The 17,145-nt window shown below is 42.5% G+C and overlaps 1 protein-coding gene across 40 annotated transcripts in view; it reads left to right on the top strand.

Annotated features, from left to right (window-relative positions):
* The window catches only part of FARS2 (phenylalanyl-tRNA synthetase 2, mitochondrial), a 618,373-nt gene that overhangs the window by 401,084 nt on the left and 200,144 nt on the right, over positions 1 to 17,145 (top strand). For 27 of the 40 annotated variants that reach the window (XM_045058536.1, XM_045058534.1, XM_045058552.1 and 24 more), the window contains one exon: positions 6,148 to 6,215. The exons of 10 other annotated variants lie outside the window; for them this stretch is intronic. In XM_045058536.1, coding sequence (XP_044914471.1) covers positions 6,148 to 6,215 — 68 coding nt within the window. Of the gene's footprint in view, positions 1 to 1,659; positions 1,694 to 6,147; positions 6,216 to 10,511; positions 11,264 to 12,745; positions 13,891 to 17,145 lie in introns of those variants that run through there. 3 more of the 40 variants (XM_045058557.1, XM_045058558.1, XM_023253711.2) reach the window with 3 other exon arrangements.

Here is a 17,145-nt window from a genome sequence, read left to right as displayed (position 1 = left end):
TGTGTGGTGTTTGGGACATAGCAATATTTTATCTTCTTTCGTATTGTCATATCTAATGTTTTTTTCACTAATTCCTTCAATTGTCTTAAAAAGTCCTTATCTAACACATAAAGGATTATATAAATATTTACTTACATTTTCTCTTTTTCTTTTATTATTTTTTTTTTTGAGAGAGCACAAGCAGGGGAGGGGCAGACAGAGAGGAGGACAGAGAATCTAAAGTGGACTCTGTGCTGACAACAGCGAGCCTGATTTGGGGCTTGAACTCACAAACCCTTAGATCATGACCTGAGCTGAAGTGGGATGCACAACTGACTGAGCCACCCGGGCACCCCTACTCACATTTTCTCTTAAGTTGTTTATTTAAATTGTATTTCTGGATCCATCTGGAACTTACGATGGTATTGCGAGATGAGAGGGTCACACTTTTATTTTCCTAAATAGCTAACTGTCTTTCCTGATACCATATACAAGATCAATAATTTGCAATAATAGAATCTGTTACCAAAGGCATGAAACCAATTACTTTACTCAGTTTTGTTTTTTTTTTTTTAAAGACACTTAAACACTGGCATGTATATATGAACTGGGTCATCTATGCCTTGGTTTACATGTATTCCTATTCTCACTAAATGAGTAGCCACACTGTCATGTCAGACCAGAGTAGCCATGTGACCACCCCAAGTCTCTCTTCTGGAGGCTGCATTGTCATCTGAGGACACTGGGAAGCAAAGCCTTTGCATGTCCTTTGTCCCAGGCAAATGCTTATGTGTCAGATTGATCAGGTTCCTGAGATTGGGCTGGATTGTGGTTTCTGGGGTTCAGTTAACCTTCAGTAGCTACACAATGTAGTTGTTGCCATATTCTGTCTTATTTCATGTTATGTCCTGGAAGGAATAGAGCATGTCATTGCCCAGAGCGGGGAAGCCTTTGTGGGGTAGTGGCTGCAGCATGGGTTCTGGAGTTGCCTTCAGTTCAGCTCCTATCTTTGTCACTTGTTGGCCTGTGGGACTTTAAGCAGCTGGCTTTATCTTTCTAAGCCTCAGTTTCTTTATCTTTAAAATGGACTTAACATTAGGGCCTACTTTATAAGGCTATTTTGCAGTGCCTGGCACATAAGTATACAATAAATGTTAATACTGTTGTTGATGGTGATGTTAATATCCTAGCGGTGAATTTCTTCTGGGAGAAACTAACTTTAATTAAATGCAAGCATTAAACACACATCAAGAACAGCAAAGCATCTAGGTTGGAAAGCTTTATATGTTGTATTTACTATAGTTAAGCTCATACTCAAGCGTCCAGTTGCTCAACGATCGTTTGTTGCAAGCAATAAAGTTGCTTTCTCAAGGTCTTAATTATATTGGATTAAAAGACAGAAAAAGAAGGTTGAGTATATGACAAGAGAAGAAAAGTATGGTGGGGTTAAGATATGAGAAAGGGATTTTTTTAGCATCTTAAGAAAACATTAATTATAATTAATTATACTGGGGGGGTGGGGCGGGGTAAGTGCTGTATATATATGCTGCTGGTAGAAAAGTGGGACAAAGGAGAGGAGAAGGACGCCCCATGCCAGGAAATGATGCCAGCACATCTGTTCACAGGGTGGTATCTGATGAGACTTCCACTCTGGACAGGCCCTATGTCTTTGTATCTCAGGGTTTTGATTCAGGCCTGATGTCTACACCACAGAGTCTGAATACCAGAGGGATCCTGCACAAGGCAGACGGCACTTTGTATTCTGATTTGGAATTCAGGAAGAAGTTCATTCAGTGATGTAAGTGAATACTAACTAGTTACTGTCAGTGTTCATTAAACAAGGGATAGCAATCATTTTTAGGAGCTATCACTATTTTGCCATCATCTAGTGGTATTTTTTTAATGTTTATTTTTGAGAGGGAAAGACAGAGTGAGTGGGGGAGGGGCAGAAAGAGGAGGACACAGAACTCGAAGCAGGCTCCAGCCCTCTGTCAGCACAGAGCCCAACATGGGGATTGAACTCACCAACCACGAGATCATGACCTGAGCCAAAGTTGGACTCTTAACCGACTAGGCCTCCCAGGCACCCCTCTATTGTTATTTTTATGTCTATTTCATGGTAAAATAATTTTCAAAGCACATCAACTATTAGACATCTAATTTTAAATAGCATAGTTATATTGACTTACAAAAAGCAATTGCATTTCTTTTTGAGTTTTAAAGACATGTGATAGGTTTGTTTGGGTGTTTTGTGTTAATCAGCATTTCTGTTTGGAGATGTGTCATGAGCATTCCAAACTTCAAAATCATATATGCATTTGTAACACTGGATGTACCTAAGAAAATGGCCACACTTAAGTGGAAGACTAAAAGTATAAATCTCTATGAGGAAGTGTAGTTCTTGTATATGGATGTGGGTTTGAGCTTGACTATAGAACCCTGAGCTTTTGCAGCTAAGGCTTGAGAGCATAGTGGTTACCTTTTGGGGTATCTGCATAGCTACTAGTGATTTCCCCTCCTCTGTGAACACCTCCTCTCTCCCTCTCCAGAGCAGTGGGCCCTGGCAGCCATGTTGTGCAGTGAGGCTTCCTCTCTACACCACCCTACCCCTAGTCCCAGTCTCAGATGATTGGACCCAGACAGATGCTTGACCCATGAGAATTTACAGCTGGGGATGACAGGGATTAAGTCATTCTTCGACAGAGGTACTTTCCATGTTGTCTTTTTGCCTTAAGGAGCAGAGAGGCAAAGAATGGCAGTTTACAGAGAAGAAAACCAAGCAGATATACAGACAGAAGTAGAGACAGAAGGCCAAGATGAAACCCAGAGGGCAGTCAGGTCCCTTATTCCTATGCTTTCCTGGGGCTGGAAGGCCTTCCTCTCCCAGGCTGTTTGGCTCCTGAAACAAATTCCCCTTTCTTGTGGAGCCAGCAGGACGAAAAGTAGATTTCCTTAACTTGCCCCAGGCATCCAGCTAAGGTACCCTGGAAGTACAGTGGTATCCTGTTTCTGTCCCCTGAGAGCCTCTTTGTTAGCCTAAGTGCCTAAGTACGTTCGCTGGCAATTAGGAGCTCTGCTGCCTAAGTGTCTACTTCAATCCGTCAGTTACACTTTCTGACCCACTGCATTGTCACAGCAGCTCCCATGTCAGGGAGTGGGCAGAGAGTGCCTCCCAAATCGAGAAAAGCCACTCCAGGCACCAGATGGCAAGGAGAATTTCATAGAACATATTGGTAAGAAGTGAAGCCTCTTTGCTAATACTTTCCCTAAACACTGTCAGTTGAAGGGAGCTTCAGGCAGGCGTACAGGGAGACAAATAAACACACACAGCCATCCATCCCGGCATGAGGTCCACAAGACATTCCCAGGAGTGTGGCAAACTCATGAGAAGAGGAAGGAGAATAATCCAGAGCAGAACAAGGAACAACTGATTGCCAGGTCAGACTGAGCTGTTTCTGGTGAGGAGGACTAGGGCCTCAGAGTCCACATCCTCAACACATCCCATACAATCAGCTGTGTCTGAATTAACTGTGAGAATAAAAGCAAACCTTTGTTGAGGGCTGTGTCCACTGGCTGCGGCTCAGCACTAAGTCTTTATTCGCTGGACCTCATTACACCTTTACACCTCCCTTGAGAAAAGGTTGTGAGCTTCCGTTTAGATACCAGGCACCTTAGGTGAAGCATCTCACCCAAAGAGACATGGCCTCTAGTGGCGGAGCCAGGATTCAACCCCAGTGGTGTGAGCCCCGGACACGTTCCTACCAAATCACTCTACTGCTTCCAGCATGTGGCTTGAAATTGCTCGCCGGCCCCTTTGGCATTGTGCTAGAGACCCAGCATTAAGGCTTCCACATTCCTTTGCTGGGGCCACCATGATAAACACCACAGACTGGGTTGCTGAAACAAAGGAATTTATTGTCTCCCTGGCCTGGAGGCTAGAAGTTCGAGATCAAGGTGTCAGCAGGATTGACTCCTTCTGAGGCATCTCTCCTTGACTCAGATGCCACATTCTCCCCACGTCCTCACATGGTCTTTCTTCTGTGTATGTCTGTGTCCTGATATCTTCCTGTAGGATTGGGGCCCACTACATGACCTCATTTTAGGTTAATTACCTCCGTAAAGACCCTGTCTCCAAGTGAGGTCATATTCTAAGGTACTGAGAGTAAAGACTTCAACATATGAATTTGGGGGGACAAATTCAGCCCACAACAGCTCCTAAAGGAATTTTATGGATAGTTCTGGGTTTCTGTCCCCAGTCTGATATCTAAGGTGGGCAGTGAAAACAAGGAGCACCCTTTTAGAGCAGTCGCTCCTGGCTGGGGATGCTGTACCATATACATAGCTGGGAGATGCTACTGTCTGATCACTCTCCGATCCCATATTCTAGCACAGGACTGTAAAAAGATAACATGCTTTGCTTTTGCTTTTGCTTTGTATCATTGCTTTTCACAATGAAATGAGCTACTTTAGGCACTGAAGCTTGCTCTGGGGATGTGCAACCGGTAGGGAAGACACAAAATCCACCCAGTCTCAGAGTAGGCCTCCCTGAGAACTGACCTCTCTCAGGATTGGGTGCCTTGCTAGCTAGCACCCAGGAAGCTTGTCTCATGCCCCTGTTATGTGCTTCCCACAACAGGGCTTGACCATGATGGTGCCTGGGCACCCAATGGTGCCTATTTCACAGCTCCTAATGACTCTTTTTCTCTTGTGACACGTCCAGCTTCCCCACAAGGGAAGATCTGATTGGTCCATAGAGTCACTGCCATGAGGGGGGCCTCTGCTGGATAGAGCTCAAGACACTTATCGCTGCCTGCCCAACCCCCATCCCCAGTCCAGTCATCAGAGGCCTGCAGATGGGGTCATGTAACCTGAGCATGGATTGATGTAGGAGAAAGAGCTCTGCATTCTACCAGCCTCTGTCCTGTTTTGGGACAGGTCACTTAGCTTCTCTGAGCCACTGGTTCATCATTCTGAAAAAACTGATATAATAACCCTACCTTAAAATCAGTATTATAAGTCTAAAATGAGATGAAGTTCTTAAAAATACATCCAAATGTTTTAAAGCAAAGTGATTGAATGTTTAATTTTAACATGTGTTTCTTCAGCCTTCTGTTTGACTGCTGATGTATTCCCAGTGCCTGTTACTCAACCTTTGTATCTCATGTCCTGTCAGGGGAGTTTTTTAACCAGAAGCCATATTGGTCTCAGTGATTATGTGAAATTTGCATATGAAATGTTCTAATGTTTGTACCCTGCACTTAAAGAACTTCTGAAGACTTGTGTTCATCAGGGAATCTTGTCGGACATATTCGGAATATTTGGGGGAATTTTCAGAAATGAGAAGTAGCTGCTTCTTGCTTAAGTATGGTTCACAGTTGAGCAGGCCATTTGCATAAATAGCCCATGGGGAGCCATGGTGTCTTGGAAGGGCCACATTTTGTGAACTGGGGAATCAGACCTATCTTCCTCTCTTCTTTCATCAGAGTTTGGCTCTTGCTCTGCAAACAGGTCAGTGAGATGAGAGCAGGTGCCAGTGATGGCTCTGGAGGTGTAGGGCCTTGTAAGGATCCATGATGTCCTTGTAGTATTCCACTGGCAAGTGAGGTCCCCTGCAGAACCAATCTGACACTCACCAAGAGAGATGTGGCCAGTACCCATCACGGGGGTAGGTCCTGGGCATCTGACTAGAACATGCAGTTCTTGGAAGGGTCACCTACTTTCCTCTCCTTGCTTCAGGGCTTCAAGTGCCCAAGGGTCACATACTTTCCCTATGGTGAGTTGTCTCTTTAATCAACTCTCCACTCATCTGGTGGGTTTCTGAATAACTTGTTTTAATCACTCCATTTTACTAATAATATGCTTCACTATTGGACAGAGGTTTTAAAGGTTGTGTCCTTAAATAACATTTAACTTTTTTGTCAGGGTGTGTCTTTGAGGTCTCTTTTTCCTGGAATCCCATGTGGGTACTTTTCTTAGGGTGTATGTGTCTGTGTGTATATGTATGCTATTGTGCACCAGGTCTGTATAAGGTACTGTATTATGTAGTGATACAGTGGGAAGACTGAGGCTCAGAAGTCTAATTCACCCTCCTGATGTTACACAGCTATTCAGTAATCATGCAGGTCTTAAAAGCGACACAGTGGCTCTGACTTTTTGCTTTTTACGCAGAACAACCAAATTAAATCTGGGAGCTGGCCATCCCTCCTACTTGGAGCACCAGGATTTTACTTTTCCAGGTCAGTGTCCCAGACTCAAGTCCTGACTTGAGCAGTTTCATGCAGAGGTCCCTGGCAGCCCAGGCTTTAGGACAGAGCCCCCACTGCTCTGTTCCCAGTGCAGGCTGGAGACAGGCCAACCCCTCTTCCTGTTGGGGCAGTGCCGTGAGGGCAGTGGACAGCTATTTTGGAAGATGGTCCTTATTTTCAAAACACTATTCATTTCCCTTGGACTTTTCCTACTCAAAGTGGTGTGTCATTGCAGGATCACAGAGCCGAGAGGCATCCCGGCCCATTCTGTTCCACGGGTGTTTCGTACACTGACTGTCCATTATATTTTGTGTGTCAATGGTCCTAGGGACAGCATGCTCCCAGACTGCATTCCCTTGGTGTCAAGTGCAGGTAATGAAACTCAGGGTTAATTTTAGCCCAGGAAACTGTACAGAAGATGCTTGCTTATCCAGAATGCTTATCTGTGAGTTACTGCACATACCAAGTGTGGGTTACTGGATATCAAAGTTCAAATACTGAGGCCACCGGGCAATCTTAATAGTACAACTCAAGGACTCCTTTCCTTGGGAAACCTCTCATGATACCCCTGTCCTCCAGGGAAAGTTGTTCATGTTGGTTTTCACTATGCCCATATGTACATCCATCAGAAAGCCACTAACATTTCATTGTACTTCATATTTTCATGTGTCTCCCACTAGACTGTGAACTCAAGGGTAGGAATTTTATCTTATTGATCTATTTTTCTCAGGGCTTGCCATAATGATGGGCAATTAATAAATATTTACTAAATGAATAAAATCTTCTTAGCCATAGACTTACAGCAGTTCCCCCTTATCCACAGGAGGTACATTCCAGGGCCCCCAGAGGATGCCTGAAACTGCAGAGAGTGCCAAACCCTGTATATGCTATGTTTTTCCTCTACACAAGATATCACACCTGTGATAAAGCTTAATTTATAAATGAGGTACAGAAAGAGATTAACAACAATAATATAATAGAACTATATAACAATGTACTGTAATAAAAGTTATATGAATGTGGTCTCTCTCTCTCTCTCTCTCTCTCTCTCTCTCTCTCTCTCTCTCTCAAAACACCTTTATTGTACTATATCATCCTTCTTATGATGTGAGATGACAAAATGCATACATGATGAGATGAAGTGAGGTGAGTGACATAGACATTAGGCTAACTACCGACCTGCTGATAATAGGTCAGAAGGAGGACTGGTTGCTTCCAACTGCAGTAGACCATGGGTAGCTGGAACCCTGGAAAGGAAAGCTGTAGACAAGCGGGGAAAGTCTGCCATATGCTCATACTATACACATATGTACATATGTGTATGTGTAATGTGTATATGTATATGGACTGTAACACACTTATACATATATATGTGTACACATATATATTATATAAGACCTATTTCAGATACCGGTAGCTTCTCATTTTCAGGGGACAAGTTCATTGCTATGGAGAACTATAAATGTAGAACATTAAAGGCTTAACCATGAGCTATGCTGATCCAGGACAATCCATGTATAGTGCTCTTCTAAATATTCTGAATCCAAGATGTGTCTCTTTTCTTTTAAGTCACTTGACCATTGTTTAAGCTTTCTGATTATTTGGATTAAGGGCTAATGATGGTTTACTCCAAGCTAAAACCGTTACTTTGAAAATATAAACTCTTAATTTTAAAACCTTTTGGAATATCTCAACTTCTTCTTTCCCCTTTTAAAACTGTAATTGAGAGTTGACATTCTAGCGTATCCTGTCTTTGCCCTGCTTGTAGAATCTAACCCAGCACCTCAGGAAGAAGAATGGAAGAGGATTTTTTTAAATGTCAAAAAATAAAAATAGAACTTCCTCCTGTGCATCTCACTCTAGCTTCTGTGGCAGACCTCGGATGCCTGCTTTCTAGGATTAGATAAGAAAGTCATTTGCACAGCTGTAAACAACTTAAAAGAAGGGCAAATTTGAAATGCACTGTGTTCATGATTTGAGTCCAATGTGCCAGTAGGGCAGGCACAGAAGGATGGGGCCTCCAAGTGAACTCACTAGGCGCGTCAGACCCTCCACAGCCCAGTCTTTGCCTTCAGAGCTCCCTCTGCGTCCTCATGACATTCCAGGGCCACATCCTCCATGAGCATGTTTCCTCTGGCCCTGGCTGGGCCTGACCCTGCAGTGCCCACCATCTTGACATAAACATGGCCCCATCCCAGAGAGATGGGACTGAAGGAGTGACACTAAGAGCTTGAAACATGAGTCTCAGGAAGAAGCTTGATTAGCCGCTTTTTAAAGAAATGGTTGTTTTAGATTAAGGAAATAAATAGTTCCACTCTAAGAAAAACTCTATCTACACACACACACACACACACACAAATTTTCTTCCTGGAGGAGGAAGCAAATGTATGTGGGTGAAACAAGGAACTGAAATAATAATCCAGCTTTGATCAAAACTCCTTGTTATAGTGTTCCCTCTGAAAATGATTTCTAATCAATGAGCGCTACCACAGAGCACCAAGGAGTAATTACCTTACATGTGTTTCACTCTGAGCTGTGATTAGAAACAAGATGTGAGATCAGAGGGGCATAAAACGAATGTAAGAAGGGAAAAAATCTCAGATAGGAGCTGAAATGCGCAGGCTGTGGGATATTTAATAAGTTGGAGGCTTGTTCCAGGTAGTGATGTCGACATTCATTCATTTACTTGGTTAACATTTCCCTGCTGCACTGACGATGGCAGCAGGGTGTTCAGGTGACTTCTCACATTCTGCCCTTATATGCAACGACAGGGTGAGCAGCTGGCTCCCATTGAAGTGTGAGCATTAGTTCACAGGTGTTCAGGTAGCAGAGAGGGATTTGGGCTCCTAACCCTGCATCTGCACATTTCCCAGTGGTTAGGAGCCAGTTTTCAGCATGGACTGCTTGGTTCATGCTCCAGCCTGAGCGGTAGTGGAACCTGGGCCTTATGAGCCCAAGATGAGAGGCAGGGGCCTGGGAAAGGGACTCATACACTTGGAGCAGTTCTACCAGTGAAAGAAAAACTTGAGAGGCTAAGGGCAAGTGTGTGGTGGGATTATTGAGAAGGTGAAGACCCCTTGGTCTGTTGAGGAGAGAGGAGGTCTTTGGCCCAAAGTGTTTGCTGGGCATTTACTGAACCCATGAGAAAGACTTTCTTTTTATTTTTTCTTTTTGAATTAGTGTTTTTCTCTTTTTTTTCTTTTATTCAAAACCAAGTTAGTTACCATATAGTCTAATAATGATTTCAGGAGTAGAATTTAGCGATTCATCACTTACATTTAACACCCAGTGCTCGTCCCAGCAAGTGCCCTCCTTAATGCCCATCGCCTATTTAGCCCATCCTCCCCCAATACCCTGCCAGCAACCGTCAGTTTGTTCTCTGTATTAAGGATCTCTTATGGTTTGTCTCCCTCTCTCTTTGTATATTATTTTGCTGCCCTTCACATATGTTCATCTGGTTTGTTTCTTAAATTCCACATAAGAGTGAAATCATATGATATTTGTCTTTCTCTAACTTATTTCGCTTAGCATAATGAACTCTAGTTTGATCCACATTGTTACAAATGGTAAGATTTCATTGTTTTTGATGGCTGAGTAATATTCCAGTGTGTATGTGTGTATACATACCACATCTTCTTTATCCATTTGTCAGTTGATGGACATTGGGCTCTTTCCATACTTTGGCTATTGTTGATAGTGCTGCTATACACATTGGGGTGCATGTGCCCCTTCAAATCAGCACTCCTGTATCCTTCGGATAAATACCTAGTAGTGCTATTGCTGAGTCATAGGGTAGTTCTGTTTTTAATTATTGTCCAGAGTGGCTGCACCAGTTTGCGTTCCCACCAGCAATGCAAAAGGGTTCTTCTTTCTCTGTATCCTTGCCAACATCTGTTGTTGCCTGAGTTGTTAATTTTAGGCATTTTGACAGGTGTGAGGCATCTCATTATGGTTTTGATTTGTATTTCCCTGATGATTAGTGATGTTGAGCATCTTTTCATGGATGAAATGATGAAATCCAGCCATCTGGATGTCTTCTTTGGAAAAGTGTCTATTCATGTATTTTGCCCATTCTTCACTGGAATTTTTTTTTTTTTGAGTGTTGAGTTTGATAAGTTCCTTATAGATTTTGGATGACTCTGTATCTGATATGTCATTTGCAAATATCTCCTCCCATTATGCTGTTTGCTTTTTAGTTTTGCTGATTGTTTCCTCCACTGTGCAGAAGCTTTTTATCCTGATGAGGTTCCAATAGTTTATTTTTGCTTTTGTTTCCCTTGCCTCCAGAGACATGTCAAGTAAGAAGTTGCTGTAGCCAAAGTCAAAGAGGTTGTTGCCTGTTTTTCTCTTGAGAATTTTGATGGTTCCCTGAGGAAGAGTTTCTGAACTCCTAAGACTATATGGTGAACATATAATGAAAACACCTGCACACCAAGAAGCAGAAATGTTCACTCTGATGACCATCCTGCAGTAGGGCAATGCTCAGGCACAGAATGTTACTTTCATTTGTAAGACAGAAGATCCTTCCACAACGTGATCACTATTCAGCCACAGCACAGACCTGCTCCTTCCTTTCCTTAAGAGGTGCCAGTTGTGTGCACTGATTCCTTTTAACCGTTGTCTCCAAAGAACTGAAAGAATATCAGCATTTCTACACACGTGATCTTGAATAGCCTCTCAGCATGTTTAGTGTATGATTTCCTTAAAAGCATTCTTACTAGGTGATACTCTTCCCAGAGAAAAGCTTGGAGGTCCAAGGTTTGATCTACCAGTTTTAAACTCATTATCAGTGGCTCACTTATCTTATGATGTTCCTAAGGTTTCAACCTGCATCCCTACTCCCAGTAGGTGATAATATAGTTTTTAAAATTCTTATCCTTTGCCAAAGGATGGAAAGAAGCTAGAATGAGTGACAGGTTTACTGTAGTGTCATTCCCTGAATATGTTTACAAATGGGAGTAGCTACAAATGCAGGATCATCGCGGGCTCACCTTAATGTAACTTAGAAAATGGACCAAATAAACTCCCACTCCATAGTTGACCCAGGTCTCGTGATTCTGAAGAAGTGACATTTAGCACAGTATAGGACCTTACCGAATTTCTTTGCTTTAAAAACGTACCAGTTGACTTGGGTAAGACATTCTTTACACCTTCAGGGATACTTAAACACTTCCTATGTTATTCTGGAAACCTTTCACCCAGCAGTAAATATTATCAACCTCTGAAACAGTGAATGACAGTCAGCCTGCCACTGGTGTAAAATCAGGGACCGGAACAGAGCACTTTCCCTGATGCAGTCAGAATTAAGACAGCCAGAATGTGCCTTAAGTATCTAAGAAAAACTTGACCAAAGCGCAGGGCCACTGCGTCTGTTGTTATTTTAGATTTATTCAATTAGAGTCCCAAGCAAAGTAAATTGAGCTGTGTGGCTGATTTGAATATTACCTTGGAAGAGAGTATAAAGAGATTAACAAACCCTAAGGGACTAGGAAGGAGAGTGCCAGGCTCCTCCTTCTGTCCCCACACTTGGGCCGCCTTTTGCAGATTTGTTTACAAAGGACCAGAATCAAAGCAGGAAAGCAGACGTGCCTTTTGTTCAGTGCCTCACAGTCCTTTCTCTGCTTCACCATCGTCAGAAATATCCTCCGTGTGTGTGTGTGTGTGTGTGTGTGTGTGTGTGTGTGTGTGTTTCTGAGAGACAGAGAGTGTGTGTGTGAACTACAGCAAAATCAAAGCTGGCATGTGTGGAAGCTTTCAAGTTGAGGAAGGAGGCCCATCCTGAGAACGGGGGACATTTGGTCCGGTTGAATTGTGCCTTTGTCTTGGCATTTGTGTTGTCTGGCACAGTCGGCTGCATTAAATTGACCTGGTGCCACAAAAAAATTGGCACATGAGAAATATTAAAATTAACTGCACGGGACTCACATTTCCTTAGGCTGTAGGGTAAGTTAACTGTGCGTTTCAACAGAGAGCTTCCTCCGTTCTACCGTCTCCAGTGCCATGTGGCGATTGGTTGTCTCCCACTTCATTCAAAGACTGAGGCATTTTCCCACTCATTTTACTCATGATTTAACAGAGGTACAGGAATAGGATGATGCCAGGGAGGCCATCCTGTTTTCAGGATGCAAGTGGTATTTTTAAATCAGGTCTTTCATGCTTCGGCAGATTGAGATGGCAGTGAGTTTTCGAGTAGAGTGGGAAGCTGGACTGAGGACAGAGAGGGAGCAGTAGGGGGGAACATCAAGGACAATGGAGAGGCCTTCTTGGGGATTACTTTTCACTCTTAATCATGACTTTTCAATGTCTTTCTTATTCCCTTGGGTCCTCACTGTTTTCAGGGTATGGCCAATGCTGCTTAACAAATAAAGTCTGCACTATTAGATTAGGAAAGAATATATCTAGGCTGCAGGGGCTCTGCCACTAACCAGCTGTGTGACCTTGGACTTATCTCTGAGAACCCACTTCCCACCTGTGAGATGAGGGAGAGGCTGGGGTCATGCCATTCTCTCTGTCTATTCCAGAGCTCCCCATCCGTGGTCTGCATCTCATGGCCTTGGATTCCCATCTGTGGCTCCTCTTCTCCAAAGCAGAAGAAGAATTGCCTAATGGGGTTTGGATGAGCAATCCATTTATTAAAACTGTTATGGTTCTTCTAGCTCCTTGTAAGTTTTTTTTATCAGAGAATACCTGGGGAGGGGAGATGAAACCCATCACTCCTTTACTTGTTATTAGCACTGATGAGTTTGAGATTTAGGAGGAGAACGAAAACAGTGGCCCAGATGTGTCTGTGGTTTAGTTTTGTTTGCTGTGTTCCTCCCCCACAGTTAGTAAGGGCATGACTGTTCTTTTACCACTTTATTCCATCCCGAGCAGGGAGTTTGACTTTGGGCTGGCCTCCCTTTTCCTGCCTCCTCTTTCCCTTCCTTCCTGGTAGGCACCAATGTCTTATTTATCTTTGTACCCTAAGCATAGTATTTGGCACATAACAGATGATCCAAATGTATTTGTCAACTGCCTTGGTTCAAAAAGTAGACCAAGAATATGAGAAGGAATACTTGGAATTAACACTGGAAATTAATGTGATCAACCATGTCCTAAAAATAAAATGAAATTAACATTATAAGCTAGGAAAGACAGAGCATGCACACATTTGCCAGCCTGGACTTGAATAAATGTTGGCAAGAGTTATCGAAAAAAGTTTTGGGATGGATCGATCACTTCTTATTTCTGTAGCATCCTGGAAAATTTGTAGCTTGCTCTATCAAACACTCTGCAGTCACTGCTTTCTTCATTCAGAAAGTTAGAGAAGCTCATCCCTTACACCTTGAGAACAACAGAGCAAAAACCAGGTTCAAAATAAAGCATGACCTCTTGGGTTAGGCTTATTCCTAAGATATCTTTTGGCTTTTGGTGCAAATGTAAATGGGATTGATTCCTTGATCTCTCTTTCCGCTGCTTCATTTTTGGTGTATAGAAATGCAACCAATTTCTGTACGTTGATTTTATATCCTGCGACTTTGCTAAATTCACATATCGGTTCTAAGCGGTTTTTTGGTAGTCTTTCGGGTTTTCCACATAGAGTATCGTGCTTCGTGTGGAATTTAAGAAATAAAACAGATGCACATAAGGGAAGGGAACCAAAAATAAGATAAAAACAGAGAGGGAGACAAACCATAAGATACTCTTAAATACAGGGAACAAACTAAGGGTTGCTGGGGGGAGGCACTAAATGGGTGATGGGCATTAAGGAGGGCACTTGTTGGGATGAGCACTGAGTGTTATATGTAAGTGATGAATCAGTAAATTCTGCTCCTGAAACTGCTACACTGTATGTTAAGTAACTTGAATTTAAATAAATAAATTAGAAAATAATAAAGCATGGCATCTACTGTAGAAGAGTCACATGGTGAAATGACCAAAATTAAAAGGTAAAATACCAACATGTGCTTTAACATCCACAGAATAATCAATGAGTGATACCACCACACCTCCAGTTTCTAGATTCTCCCCCATTTTGCAACCCCTGCCATTAGCTTGTAACCTTAGGATTAACAGCAGGAAATCTGGGGCCAGACTGCCTGGGTTCTAATGATAGCTCTGCACTCACTTGCTGTTATTTTAATCTCTCTACCTCAGTTTCCTGATCTGTAAAATGGGGGTAATAATAATTCCAACTACATCCGGAGCGTTGTGAGAAATGAATGAATCAATGCATGTAAAGTGCCAGGCACACTGCCTCCTGGTCTCAGTGACAACTGTTTCTCACTGAAAACAATTACTGTATACCATTGTTTGGTTTATAAGTAGTCTGAGAGACATGGGATAATTTCAGAGAAATTCTCTTTGAAAATCTCATGTATGCTGAACCAGGGTGGATTCATTAAATTAAATGCCAAACGTGACATTTCTTAGCACCCAGCCAGCCTCTTTTGCCAACTCACTAAGTGTGTGTGCCTCATTCAGACTTCAGAAAAGGGACTGGCTTCCTGAGTGGCGCCCCCAGTCCCTGCTGTCTTTTGCTGGCAAGAATACGAGACATCCCCAAATCTCCGGGCCGTCTGTACCCCAGCCTAAGTTTCTAGTCCAATGTCCCATCCAGCTATCCTGGGCCTGTCCCTCTCCCTGCCTGGGTGCTACACGACAGGGCTCTGTGTGCCTGCAGTGGAAGCCATTGCTTGCCTCCCTCTCCCTGTGCCTGGGGACCCACTCACACTAAGTTGGAGGGGGGGAGGGAGGGATGAAACAAGGGTTTTTTGGAACCACGATCTCTGGTGAATGTCCTTCCTCGGATCCTATATAATGAGCTCCGGAACTCCTTTGCTTCCTTTGTGATTTCTTTTGTCATCTTTGCCTTCTCCTTCTTTTTTTTCTTTTTTTTTTTTTAACTGTTTGTCTGCCTTTACCCTTCAAAGAATTCAAATCCTAAAACTAGTTGTTTTTTTTTTAAACGAACTCTCTTTATTTCAGGAATATCATTCGAGTCCACTAGCCTTCTTTATTTTCTTTATAAAGAGCTTTTTTTAATGCTGTAAAAATATTATTTATTAATATGTTTAATGTCTGCCAATAAACACACCCCCCCGTAGGGACAAGAACCTTTTCTGTATTGCTTATGCTATATCCTCAGGTTCCAGACAATCCCTGGCACTTAATAGGTGCTCAGTTAGTTATTGAGTGCATTAATGTTACATAAAACAACATGGTCATCTATGTGTATATTGTCTGTGGGCTAATAGCCAAGGATTGGACTTAGGAGCTCATTACTGTTTTGACAGTCTTATTACAAAATGTCTTAAAAAATCACTGAAGCACACCATGCCCCAGTTTGTCAGAGGGTTAATTTCTATAATTACAGTGGTCGGTAAATCTTCCTTAATGAGTCTTGTAGAATTATGGCTGATGTGAAAAGGTATATAGTTAGCATGTGTTTGTGCTGCGCATATATCTCTCATCCATGCTGTATGTATATTTTAAGGAACATTTCTTTGATGCTGCGTTTTTTTCTATTTATGTCTTCACCATAAAAATATAAATAGATCGTTTATCTCCGGTATCCTTCACGTAGCTTGCATCATTTCACTTTTTTAAACTTTTACATAACCGAAGTTCTATCCCCAGAATACATTGTTTGGAAGATCTGAGTGGCTGGGAGCAACCCTGGAGACACTGGGGCCAGCTTCTAGTGACCCCCAAGGCTTATTGCAGGGCCAGGAGCTGTGGGCACTGGCTGCTGGGTAATCCGTTCCCAGTAACATCATGCGGGACACCTGCTGTGTTCGCCCTGCCTGGCACCAGACCACAAGCCATTTAAAGGTAGAGCTGATTTTTGTTCATTTTTGTATCCTCCACAAAGTATAATCCAACTCTTTGAACATAGTAGATATTTTAGTCTCCAGTGAATTTGTAACATAAACATTTTGTCTTTTCAATTGAGATGTAACTGACATGTAACATTATGTCAGTTTCAAGTGTACAACATAATGATTTGACATTTGTGTATGTTGTGAAATGATCACCACAATTAAGTCGAGCTAGCATTTTTCAGTATACAGTTACAAAGTTTTTTTGTGTGTATATACATAAACATTTCTTTTTTTACATTTGTTTATTTGTTTATTTATTTTGAGAGAGAGAGAGACAGAGAGACAGAGAGCAAGCTAGGGAGGGGCAGAGAAAAAGAGGGAGAAATACTCAGTAGGCTCTATACTGTCAGTGCAGAGAGCCTGACATGGGGCTTTAACCCACAAACTGGGAGATCATGACCTGAGCCAAAACCAGGATTTGGACGCTTAACCAACTGAGCCACCCACATGCCCCTGCATAAACATTTCTTGAATGTGGTGATAACAAGAAAAATAAAATATCACTTAGAATTTATTTACCATGGACCACTAGATATTATGCTTAATATACAATATCTCAAACTGATCGCAGCTCGATGAAGTGACTGCTATGACCCTTGTCATTTTATAGCAGAGAAGATCAAGGCTTAGAGAACTTATGTAGCTTTCTCATAGTCCACATGAGTAGTACGTGACAAAGCTGGGATCCGAACCCAAGCCTGTGTGATTCTAGAGCTGTACTCTGATACTCTAGCTGTGCAGAAAAGACTAATGCTGATGGGGACCCACAGGACAAGTTTGTCATATGGAGTCCAGGGTTCATCATGAGGAGATAACCATGACCATTGATGAGTGAGACCTAGAAGTACCCGTCTCTTTGACTTTTTGATACAAAGACCTCAGACATTTTCTGAGAAGGCTTTGTTTTGTTTTGTTTTTTAATTTCCTGGGAGTCTTTTGATCACTGAAAAAGGTAACAGTTAGCATTCACAATACTGGGCAAGGACCTTTCTGTTGGAGGCATTCCCTTCCCTTCTAGAAACCCTTTCAAACTGAGGTCAGAGGGCTAAGCCAGGGCT

This window comes from Felis catus, chromosome B2 (assembly GCF_018350175.1).
Source record: "Felis catus isolate Fca126 chromosome B2, F.catus_Fca126_mat1.0, whole genome shotgun sequence".
NCBI lineage: Eukaryota > Metazoa > Chordata > Mammalia > Carnivora > Felidae > Felis > Felis catus.
The sequence above is the reverse complement of the archived record's forward strand: the minus strand, read 5'-3'. Positions and strand labels throughout refer to the sequence as shown.